This window comes from Antrostomus carolinensis, unplaced genomic scaffold (assembly GCF_000700745.2).
Source record: "Antrostomus carolinensis isolate BGI_N321 unplaced genomic scaffold, ASM70074v2 scaffold7424, whole genome shotgun sequence".
Lineage (NCBI taxonomy): Eukaryota > Metazoa > Chordata > Aves > Caprimulgiformes > Caprimulgidae > Antrostomus > Antrostomus carolinensis.
The window spans coordinates 54,901-67,566 of NW_010311375.1; the positions used below are offsets into that span (position 1 = coordinate 54,901).

The 12,666-nt window shown below is 38.7% G+C and overlaps 1 protein-coding gene across 1 annotated transcript in view; it reads left to right on the forward strand.

The window, feature by feature from the left end:
* FAT4 (FAT atypical cadherin 4) overlaps positions 1–12,666 on the forward strand; it is a gene marked incomplete at its 5' end in the record, with an annotated part of 70,302 nt that overhangs the window by 12,748 nt on the left and 44,888 nt on the right. Inside the window, 2 exons of the mRNA XM_010166712.2 lie at positions 264–1,186; positions 1,923–2,097. Coding sequence (XP_010165014.2) covers positions 264–1,186; positions 1,923–2,097 — 1,098 coding nt within the window. The remainder of the gene's footprint in view (positions 1–263; positions 1,187–1,922; positions 2,098–12,666) is intronic.

Genomic DNA, 12,666 nt, shown 5'->3' on the forward strand with positions numbered 1-12,666 from the left:
TTCCCTCTGCGGCTACTCCAATTAACATCCTTTCCTCTCTCTCTCTTCAACTCTTGTTAGAAAATAATTATTTCAAAGGCTTCTGCTCCACCGTGAAACTTGGCTGAAATTAGCTGATGGATTCAAAAATGGTGATGAGGAAGCTGAACAGGCGGCACGATCGTACAGTCCTTATTTCCATAGGAAATGAGGCCAGAAACGTTTCTATCTAGGTCAGTGGGATAAAGTCATGTTCTCTATTTTTCTTCTCCCCACCCCACCAGGCTCCAACTCGCAGCTGTCCTTCAGCATCGCGTCTGGAGACAGTGCAGGGCAGTTTGGCATCGACAACAGCGGGGTGCTGAGCATCAGGCAGCCTTTGGATCGGGAAAGCCAGTCTTTCTACAGCCTCGTCGTGCAAGTCCACGACATGGCCCCTCTCCCAGCCTCCCGGTACACAAGCACAGCCCAAGTTTCAATTATTCTGCTGGATGTGAATGACAGCCCTCCAAGCTTTATCTCCCCAAAGCTGACCTATGTTCCAGAAAACACACCGATAGATACGATCGTGTTCAAAGCGCAGGCGACCGATCCTGACAGCGGTCCCAACAGCTACATCGAATACAGTCTGCTCCGGCCACTGGGAAACAAATTCAGCATCGGCACTATTGATGGTGAAGTGAGGCTTACTGGAGAGCTCGACAGAGAAGCCGTGTCCAACTACACCTTGACTGTGGTAGCCACAGACAAGGGTCAGCCATCCCTTTCTTCATCTACAGATGTGGTGGTTATAGTCCTGGACATTAATGACAATAACCCGCTTTTTGCCCAAAAGCTTTATAAAGTAGAGGTGGGGGAAAATACTTTGACAGGGACAGATTTAATCCAGGTGTTTGCTACGGATGGAGATGAAGGTACAAATGGGCAGGTCCGCTATGCCATCGTGAGTGGAGATGCCAATAATGAGTTTCGAATTGATTCTGTGACAGGGGTGATCACAGTTGCCAAGCCTTTGGACAGAGAGAAAAAGCCCTCCTATACATTGACTGTTCAGTCAGCTGACCGTGGGAGCAGCCCAAGGACCGACACCACGACAGTCAGTATTCTTCTAAAGGATGTCAATGATTATATTCCCACATTTGAACTTTCTCCCTACTCTGTGAATGTCCCTGAGAATTTAGAGACGCTCCCGAAAGTTATTCTTCAAGTGAGTATGTTCAGCATATAAATAAATCTCCCACAATTATTAGAATGTCTCGGTATTTGGTATTTATGTATAGTGTCTTTCCTCCAAAATTAAAAAGGTACAAGGCAATTTGAAAGTTACCTCTTGGCTGTAATCTAACATGCAGTGGTAGCTGGCTTGTTTTTGTTTATTTGGATAAGGGTTGGGGGTTTTTTTGCTTGTTTTTTACTAAAAGTTTCTATTAATTTTTGGAGTTTTGTTTGTATTTTCTCTACCTACCTTCCCACCTACACTGGGATTTCAACAGTTTGCCCTGTCTGTCATCTTAATCTAAATTTTTGTGCAACAAATCTCACAATCTGATCGTTGCCTACACGGGACAAGGTTCTGTGACAAACACTGAAAGAGCACTAGTTGGATTCAGGACATGCAAGACTTGCTTTGGTGCGGAGCTCAGCCTGTACCAGATCATCTGTGGTTTTCTCTGAGCCCAACACAGTCCTCACTATATTTACACTTGAGAAAAATAAGTAATTCTCTATTTAATATTTTCGAACTATGCTTTTAAGTCCATCACCACTGGGTTAAGTCTTTTTTTATAATCATAGCTAATTTATACTAGCCCTTTGGATTGATTCAATCTGTTAATTCAGGTTATTGTTATAGAGAAGATTTCCTCTATCCTAATGAAATTTTACAGACCCTGCGTTCATCTGTCCTTGACATTTTTTCCCACGTGTTTGCATTGCTTTTGTAGGTTGTAGCAAGGGATGATGATCAAGGCCTAAACAGCAAGCTTACTTACGTGCTGGTGGCTGGAAATGAAGAAGGAGCCTTTACTCTCTCGGCCAGCGGAGAGCTGCGCTTGGTGCAGAGCCTGGACCGGGAGGCAAAGGAGCAGTATGTACTACTGATCACAGCTGCTGATGCAGGTAAAGCATATGGGCAGTCTCTTCTGGTGAAATCTTGTTGTCGCTTGAACACATTGCATTCTGGATAGAAAACAAATATTTTCATGATGGGTCTAAAACTTGAGTGGATGGTGGTTGGTACCCAAGCTTCAGTTTAGATCTCTGTGGGGAAGAGCTGCGCTTACCTGATGTCGAAGGGAGTTCAGTTTTTGGAAATCATTAATTTATCCTTAATATGTCTAGTTGTCTGATATTAGTAGGGCTCACTACAGATTTAAGTATGTTGATTTTTGCCATGCAGTAGTAAGTGGTCCTACCTACATCATATAGAGCCTCATGCCTGTCAATTAAAAAAACCCAAACAATATAAATGGCAATAAAACCCAATATAATGTTGTCGTCAGAAATGTGCAGACAGGTGAAATCAGTGGCCAGAAAATAGCTATAGACTACTCAGTTAATCTTACAGAAATGTTACCCCTTAAAAGTAATGATAATTTACATTTCAACATTTTCATTTTCTGCTTTGCTCAGCATCCAGTCATACGTTTGCTTCCTGAATCCCAAATGTATTCCAGGTTGCCTCAGTTTAAAACAGGACGTGAATTCCTGTTATGAAGATTAATTACACTTTCACTTCACTTTGTCTGAGCACAAAATTTTGGTTTCAGATGTTGGTATGAATATTACTAACAAAGACATCCTGCATCGTATTCTGGATAGATCTCTGGTCCCCCACAGTCTGATGGATTTAATTTACTGCAGAACTTGTTCTGACTTTCTAATAATAGAAGCAAACCCAACTTGTTGACAAGTGGATACAATTTTGTTTTCTGCCATATTGTGTGCAGTATCTTGTGTCAGTGACAATATCTATGGCTTATATTTTCCTATTGCAGCAGTGCTCAGGTATTTCACAGTCTGAGCACAGCTGAAGCTATGAAGCACAATTTTAAGGCTTGACGTATCATTTGTCTTGTACTTTGGCTAGAGACACCATATGCTTTGTATTTTTTACACTGGTTTTCCATTACTCTATAGCTGCAAACTGCTCACTTGTGACTCGGGCTTGCTTAGACTTGAACATCTTTATGTTCCTTCAGAAGCTGAGGCTGGATTTGTAAGGGAAAGCAGATCCTTGATGTCTGTTTACTCTCACAGTCCAAGTTGGCAGAAGTCAGTTAGGATTGTACAGAACTTATTAACTCTACATAAAAAAAAGAACCCCAAGGTCTGAACTGATAATGGATAGCACACAGCCAACAATTATTGGACTTCTTGGAAAAAGGAGAGTAGCAAGAGGTCAGTTGTACCCCACACCTAGCACCATGTGTAAGCCAAAAGTTTGACAAGAGCACAATCTTTTCCTAGACTCTGGTTCCTAAAAAATATGAAACCCAGAAGATTTACCCAGCCATTCCAAATGAAAATATTTACTTGTGTTGGGAGATGTCTGAGTTTCAGATAATCCAGGGGAGACTTTCATACATGAAGTGTGCAGTGACTGACAAGAACAGCAGCATGTTTTGTTAGTTCCTGTGTTTAAACAGATAGATATTATGCCGCTTAAACACTACTTGAAGCTGGTTTGTTTGTTTGTTTAATTCACTATGTTCTCATAAAGGTAACTCATAAGTTATCATTCCCTCCTACCAATGTTAAAAACTACTAGCAAAAGTGTTTGGAAGCAGATGTTCAGCAGTAACTTTAAGCTAAATTTAACTGTTCCACTGTATTTAAGTTTACAATCTAACTAATCCTCAGTTAGTGTGATTTGGTGTAGTTTTCAACCAGCCTTGTGAATCATGTTAGCTAATATCTTCTGATTTAGACTGGAGACTCGATCTAAATTCATGCCATCAAAGAATACATTTAAGACTCTATTAATCATGATTTATCTAAACTAAAACATCACAGGAAAATGAACAGCATCTGTAGAAGTCAATGCCAAAACTTTACTTGATTTTGTGGAAGCAGGAGATGTGGACTATGGTCGTAATAGGTACTTAAGTATGTAACATATTTAAAGTACTTGGAGAAATTCTAGGGGATCCCTAGTCATAGTGAGTTCACACAGTCTAGATGCTAAAGAACACTCTGGTGTACAATTCATTGGAGACCTTTTAAAAAGCCATGTTTGTCACAATAACATGGAACAAATGGGTCAAATTACAGACTCTGGGATTTCTGTTGAGCTGCATCTCAACTTTTAAATTGCCAGAAATTACATTATCATACATAAAATGCACATCTACTTCTGTAGACATTTGGCATCTGAATTAGAAAAATATTATGTGGGAGGAAACCTTTCTAAAAGAGTTGCAGCTTATCAGAAGAAGAATGTTATTACTTCAAAATATAGAAAACAGTACAAAAGCTACCAGTGTGGGTATATGATGGATATCAAGGTGGTAACACACTGACCTTTGGTAGCCACTGCCTGCTTCATTAAATCAGGGAGTTTTGACTATACTAGCAGAAAGATGGCAATGACACTATCTTAAAATAGGTAAAGTGTTTTGAGTATTATGTTCTTGAAGAGCTGCTAAACATTTCTAAAATAAACTCTCACACGCCTGTCCAGCTCTTTGCCTAATGTAACTATTTCTTTGGTGTATCTTGGTTTATATTTGCTTGATAATACTTAGAAAGAAGGATTTTGGATAGAGACAATTCAACCAGAAACACAAACAAGTAGTGCTCCTCTATAGCAAAGCAGTGTCTGCCAAAATGTTGAAGAAAGCAGACTTGTCTGAAATTATCCACCTCTATATTGTCTTTGAAAATAAATCAAGGGAAAGGTATTATACTTTGCACTTTGAGTTTGGCTTTTATTAGCTGTAATAAACAGTCTTTTGAATTGTCTTTAGCAGTCCAAGCAACAGTCTTGCCATACATGGTGCATCTTATTTAGGGATTTTATTTTTTTTTTAGCAGATAAAAATCATGGTAGACATCCAGCTGCAGTTAACTTTGGAAATGTTTGGGTAGCATGTGAAGGGCAAAATTCTGTCTGTCCAACCTGCTTCCCATTTTTCTTGGGATCTGCATCTCAATTTTTATAGGCTACACTGGCTGGTTTAAAACATTAAAGGATGATATCCTGCTCCCATAGAAGTCTGTGCTAACTCTTCCCTTTCTCTCAAGGAAGCAGACACAAGACATACTTAGCAGCACATTTAGACATAAGAACTGATGGATTCTTAACTTGGTTTTGGCTGTCTTCCCCATCTCCCTGTACATAATAAAGGATTTCTTACTTTTCTTATGTTTATTATCACTTCATCAACTTGTGACTGTGGTTCTTACGGTGTTACCCTAGCCTGTGTATGAGGAAGTTGATGGAAGAAGGAGGATTTTTAGTTTTCCATTATTTTTATCTAGAGGTGTCAGTCCAATGTACTGAAAACAATCCATGGCCTCAGAAGGGGCAGAGGCTTTGTTGGTGGCTGTTATTTCATCCTGAGTACCTTAGTGGTTTTATAGCATGTATTGGCAGCACATACACCGCGTCTGTTTGCAGCAGGTGAAGGATTAGTACATGGCGAAGCAGCAGTCCACATACGTGAAGATCTCAGTCCTGGGCTCATGAGAAGAGTTGTTGAGTTATTAAGAGTTGAGCTGCTCATAAGCGTGCTGGGCAGGTCAGACAGGGACCACTGGTGGGACGACATGCACCAGCAATGAAAATTTGGGCAGTTGTTGAAAATATGCTTTCCCAAGGAAGGGCTTCCCTTGGGCCCAGAAAAGTTAGTCATGATATATGCATTGTCCTGGCTCTGACCCAGATATTCCTTGGCTTTGCCTGCTAATCCTCCACCCAGTCCTTAGGGTAGATCTTGGGTTGGCAGAGAATCTTCCCTCCACTCTAGGGGAGAGAAAAGACTGATAAAATGTTTTCTGGCACTTGGCTCAGTGATTTGTGGCCATGCAGCCTCCTTCATGCCTAGTTTCCATAAGACAGTCTGCACTAAGGTTCTTGATTTCAACCTTGTTTTATCATCACTCTTCCCTCACTTCTGCACTTCCACTGTGCTCCAACTTCTGGGTCTCAGATACTAGACTGCCGCTCTAGGCAGTAGGGATTTAAAAAGACACGCAAAGCATCCATCACTAGGAACATTCAGCATCTTCCAGAGCTCTACACCTGTGGCTTTGATTGGGAAATAAAACATAATTCAACTCCAAAGTTTACCCATTCCAATTTAGAGCCCCTCTTGCAGCACAAGCTGTAAGACCAGAGTGCATGAATTATAAATATAATGACAGGCCAGATGATGGACTGTGGAATAGCATGATAGTGTTTAGATTGCAGATGCTCCCTCAAAATGTCTGCTAACATAAACGCCAAGAAACCTACATGCAACTATTTGAATGTGTTTTTATGGGTCTGTTTCTACCACATAAATCATTTGTTTTGTTTTACTATATCCTTCTTCGTGGCAAAATGGTTGGGAAAAAGAGACTTTCTAATTTTATTTTATTTTTTTCGCCCCATCTGGTGGGGACACAGCACTGGGTAAACATTCAGTTCTGGCACCATGACAAGAACTGGTGCAGCCGCTTTTATCATCCCTGTCTTTAACTCTTTGAGCAATTTTCTGGAGAAAATGTTAGCATTCCAACAGTCATCCTCCTTTTTTTATTTATTGGTTGCAGGGATGTTGAGTAGCACATCTGGAAACCTGCTAGCTGCCCAGGACTACTGTTTAAATAAACTGCAGCCACCATCTCTTGCTTTGGTTGGTCAGAGCGGCACAACAAAAGCAAAATCAAAATGTGATGTTTCTAATTAGAAGCTGTGTTCCTGTGGGGTTTTTTTTATTTTTAAAATAATCTCTTCACTGATCTAGAGAAATAGTTCTGAAATAAATGAATCAGTGGACTGAATATTATATTTAGTTAGCTGTTCTTTGTATACTTCCCTGGCCTGTATGAAAAACAACCATATGTTTTTTCTTTAGAAAATGTTGGTCCCCAACTTATGCATTCTTTCCTTCAGGAATGCAGGAAGGCAACCAAGCAGAGAGGTTATATCCTCCTCAGGAATTCGCTTTTGAGATAGGCTTTTGGTTCTCTTCAATCCTAAAACCAAATGAAATCTGACAATGTAGTTGTATTGGGTTTTAACACATTTAAAGATATTTCCCAGTTTGGTGTGACAAAGGACGACTGCATTTTCTAGTAGTGGTAAGAAAGAGTCTTGAGGGTTAACACTGTGTGAGATTTATGGGACTGGGCTTAAAGGCATTTATATGCAGCCTGTTTTCTTAGCATACCCTGTATTTCTACTTAACAGTCAGTCTACAATGTGAAAAGATGTTGCCTTAAAAGAATGAGTTGTATTTGTAAAACAAATTCAGCTATTTTTAAATCTTGATGCTGTCAAAACAAAAAAGCAACTCGCAAGCTACAGTTAGAAATGTCCTAATTACCAAACTATAGCCTTAAGAAGTATTATTCTTTAGAAACAAGTCTTCATTGATTTTGCATTGACAGACACAAGAAGATCAGAAATTGGGTTGTTGGAAGAGGGCCAGCTACAGCAGAACTGGCATGGGAGGGGGGCATCAAGCACATGTAGTGCTTGTTTGTGCTTTGCAATATAAAATCCTGCAGATCATCTGCACAAAAACATAGTGACGTTATTCAGGTCCAAGTGGTGTTGAGGAGAACTCCAGAGGTTCTACAGATGCAATAAATACAGATGCTGTATTTATTTTGTTGGCTTTTTTTTTTTTTAAATAAACAAGTGGACTCCTGATGAGGTTAATGTACTTCTCCTTTTCTAGAGTCTAGGAAAGCATAAGATAAGATGTAGTAACACAGCCAAAAGTTTTAATCTCTCTACAGGCATTCTTGGAATTATAATTGAAAATATCAAGTTTTATTAGGTAACTAAATCTTTTGCCTCTTTACATCTGTCATAAGTAAAAGAATTCCAGGCTATTGGTAGAAACATCATTATTCATTAAGAATTTTTGATTAGTTGTAGATGTTGGTAAGAATTGTTGTCTCTTTGAAGGAACATAATTTTATGCCATCTAAAAAGACTTAGTGAAGGTGATGGTCTTTCTTATTCGATCAAGTTACCTCACCACTAATGAGTTAAACAGAAATATCCAGTAATTCAGTGTTGTGTCTCATCATCCAGAGTTTCTTACACAAACCTTGTAAAAATAACAAAGGATGAAATAGAAATAGGAGGGCTACAAATACCAGCTTTGCCAGGGATGTGTGTGCCATGAACTGTCAAAGCTGATTTCTGCTCTTTCTTTAAAGGGTTAATCTAATAAAAAGCATTTGGCATAATCTTTAATACAGAATTACAGCTATATCTGATTAAAGACTGAAATATTTTCAGTTATAAATGGTAAAAGCATTGAGCTATGGTAAGATGAGATCAACTGTAGTATGGAAGACAGTTCAAAGAAGTTCTTACCACTCCTTTCGAAGTAGCTTATCTGCTTGGTAGGGATATTTTTTCTCCTTTATTTCCATCCATGTTGAGATGGAAAATTCCATCGCACAGTTGGGAAAAAGTCCTTTCTTGCTTTGGTTGAAATACCATTGTTTTCTCAAGTTGTGTGATTGTATCTTGTGTTCATATGTAGCAAATATGAAAGGGATGCAGTCACATTAGGGACCTACTGAAATTAGTGTGAAGTTCATTAAATAAGCCAGTTATCATCCTGATCCTCAGTCTCATCTCACACACATGGTCTTAAGATCTACTTCTCCTCTCAGCCCTACCACAATTGCAGTGCAGCTTTATTGAATGTATGTTGGACCATCAGTGAGACACTATTACTGGCCAACAGTTTACTGTGGAGTGATGAAAAAGTGAGAACTGAACATCTGAAATACACCAGAGCAATTAAATTTTCATTGAATTTTGCCATGGTACAGAAAAACATTGTGCAGCAATATTGATCCAAATGAATGAAAACATGACTGGCAGATCTTTAAGCTGTCTTCTTCACTGTTGTCCTGGTGCGCTTTTTTTTAATTATTATTATTTTTTGTAGATTTACTTCACCTGGAAAACAACCTAAAATATAGTATAATGCTTAATATGTAGGTTTTAGTAGATGATCAAAAATTTCAAGGAAGAAAGAAATGTCAGTTTGTAAATTTTCAGGCTGTTACACTTCCTCTCTTATCTCTTCATTCATCCATCTTGCTACGATTAGGTTGGAAGTTTAAAATGAGAATTAATTTAAAATTATTGTCCTTCTGCTTACATCACTTTTATATGAAAATCTACTTCAAATGTGCTAATGAGTTTGCTGAATGTAATCTGTTTTGCAGAAGAATAGGATAACTAGAGCAGTCATTGTGCTATGCAATTTCTCAACCTTTGAGAAATACTAAGATTTTTCCAGTCTTGGTGATCTTAAACCATTTTTTAAATTAAACATTACACCTTATAAATTGAAAGTCTGCTAGCTCGTTCTTCAAATACAAAGCTACAATTTCAGGAAGCCTTAATTGCAAGGATAAAATGAGTAAAACATGCACATATGACCTGGACGCTTATCCTGCTGGTTAATCTTCGCTATTTATACAGGGTGTTTTTAAAGCATAATTCAAACTCATGCATTACAGGCAGCTCACTGTGGGATATTCAGGAGTTGCAAGCAGTCAAAAATTGCCTTAGTCAGCAGTCCCTGCAGAAGCCAGCTTCTCTATTTTTTCTGTTTACAGCAATAACTTAGACAAGGAGAAGTAATTTGGTGGTTTTAAGAAAATATTTTGTTAAGTGTCTCTGCCTTTCTTTTAAGTTGCCATTCCACTTTTTAAAAATCTTTAAATCTTCTTTAAATCTTATTTTGGCCACTAGCAGCCTTGGCAGTGCACTTGGTCATGCCTACCCTCCCAGATATGCCTGCAGTGCTGGCATGGGGAAACTATAGAAGTATAGAATGATTTGGGTTGGAAGGCACCTTTGAAGGTCACCTAGTCCAGCCTCCAGTCATGGGGCAGATGGAGTCTACTCTCAATGGAGAGTCCATTATGACCAGTCACTTGCCAGCTTTTGTTATGTTATGTTCCACTGTGAAAAATTTTTCTTAAAGATTCATTTTCTGATACATATTTGGAAGAAGGCAACTTCTTGCTCTGAGATGAAGCATGGTTCTGGCTAAGAAACCTGTGATACCCCTGTCTTTTCTGAGCACTGTTTCCAGTGACCTACGCCTTCAGTGTTAATAGATTACAAGTGTATGTCAAGGGGTTTATAGCACATGAGATTAATGTTTCTGCCTATCATGGAAGGGGAGCAAGCTTTTGATAATGTTCACTTGTATTTGTAGAATGAGATGGTTAATGGAACAGCTCGAAGTTGTGCTAAGTATATATTCTGCTTTTGCTTTATTGCAAGTGTTTTGTTCTCGGTCTGTATCTGTGTTCAAGTAGGTCCAGCTTTTTATAATAGTGCAACAGCTTTTTTTTTCCTCTCTAAGTCAAGAGCTGCAGGTAACTTGTTCTGATGAGCAGATCAGAGGAAAAGAACAGGGATAGGGAACGGTATATACACCAGAGGACTTAACACCGTCTCTGTATGTGCGTACAAGTCCCACCCTTTCAACAGCATATTAAATACACTGCAATGTAATGTTGCCTCCGTTGTGCAGCTGCAAAGCTTAGTGAATTCATAGGATGCAGTCAGTGAGGAATTTTGATAGGAAACTATCCAAATTTAAAAATCATGTGGGTAAAACCAGATGAGACAACCAGATTTGGGATAAGCATTTCTTTTGCACTGCCAAAACATGTGTGAGCATGTGTGTTTGTGCACATGAATCAGCCTAAGTGTGGCTGGACTTGTCATTGCTCAAGTAAGGTTGGACTCTGTCTAGTGTTTTTTTTTAATTTTTTTTTTTTTTTTTACTTTTGATGGCTTATGTTCCCAAATTTAGGTCTGTTTTCTCCCAGCTTCTGTAGGCTGGTAGATGAGGGAGGATATTGAGGTTTCTAATATCTGAGGCAGTACAGAAAATCCTTTTTTTTTTTTTTTTTAATTTTAATTTTTCTTTCTTGTCAGGTAGTCCTTGCACAAGTACAGTTCTATCCCACCAGTTCTCTTGATTTTTTTCAAGTACACGTTCTGTTAAACCAGCTTTGGGAACAACTACTACTTTGTACTTCAGTTTGAGGAAAAACTCAGGTTTGACACATTCAGAAATGTGGACAATCTGGTTTCCTGCATGGTCTCATTCACCAGTTGTCTACTGAACTAAATGAAAGTAGGGCTAGCTTCCAAGTTTGTTATTATGTTTGTTTATTAACTGCTTTTTTCAGCTTTTGTCTCAAAATATACTAAGTTCACCAGTTTTTTAAGACTTAGTATGGAAGCCTGGAGTGAAAAATTGAGTAAGAGGAAAATAAGACACAATCAACATATCCAGCCAGGACAAATATTTGCGGTGCAATCTTGTGACAAGAACTACTTATTTTTCTCATTTCATACATGCACTTTCTTTTATGTTCCCAGTAAATAAGTTAATTTAAGGTCATCCACATTTCAAATCAAGCTTCCTGTGCCCTAGAAATCCAAAGTGTAAAGCAAGCTAGCTCCGTATTCATTTTACAACTTACCAGTTGTTTTAGGCTCAGCACAGTCTCTCTGCATGTAAATACATTTAGAAAGATTGGCCACTTTATTGTGAGTAAGGTCTTGTTTACTTGAGTGAAAAAGTTAATGCTCTGTAATAACATAGACAACTTCTAGTCTTGGAACTCATTCACTGAGTATTTGACTGAAGAAGTGAAATCCCCTTTGTTGCAAAGCAACACATTTCAGTGAAGCAAAAATTCCATTTCTGTTAAATCACTTTCCAGTTTTCAGGATAATGATGTGTTTAATTTACCACAAAACATGGTAAACTGCCTGCAGTAGGAGTTTCAATTAGTCATCTAGATTCATTTTATTTAATTTTAATCCTTTTTCTTTCATTTTAGTGAAATCTATCTGTAGTTTTTTTGCTTAAGTTTATTGTTAGTTTTCTAGCACTTAATTTTGATATTTTAATGCTGGAAAAATCTTTTTGAGTTCCTGGTTTCTGAAAGTAATGATCTTTTTATAATCTGCTGTGCTAACCATGGCACAGACAGGACCCAGAAGCTGTTAAATGCTTCAAACAACATGTTGATAACGTGCTGAACACATTCTCTGATTTCTAATTTTTGCTGTGGGCCATACAGTACCACACAGCCAAGGTAATTTCCAATAGCATCATCTTTTCCTGAGCTTTCTTGAAGAACGTAAATGACATTACAAGTTTCCTTCAATTGTTTTCTTTTACTACTCCAGTCCACTAAGTGCTCTGCTCATTCTCCATTCGTCCTGGTGTCCAGGAGAGCTAAACATATGCTGGAGCAGACAGTGCCACATGTTTGGGGACTAGAGGGAGCCGAGGCAGCTCACCTTCCCCATTCCCCAGGACAAGGGAGGATGAAGATAGCAGGCGACACTCCCTTCTTCTACAACTGCATGATTAGGCCAAGGCGAAAGTGAAAGCAGTCTTGAGGTGCATCCCTTCTGGGTGACTTCATGGCTCGTAAGCGTTAGCACAAATTAGGGGAAAG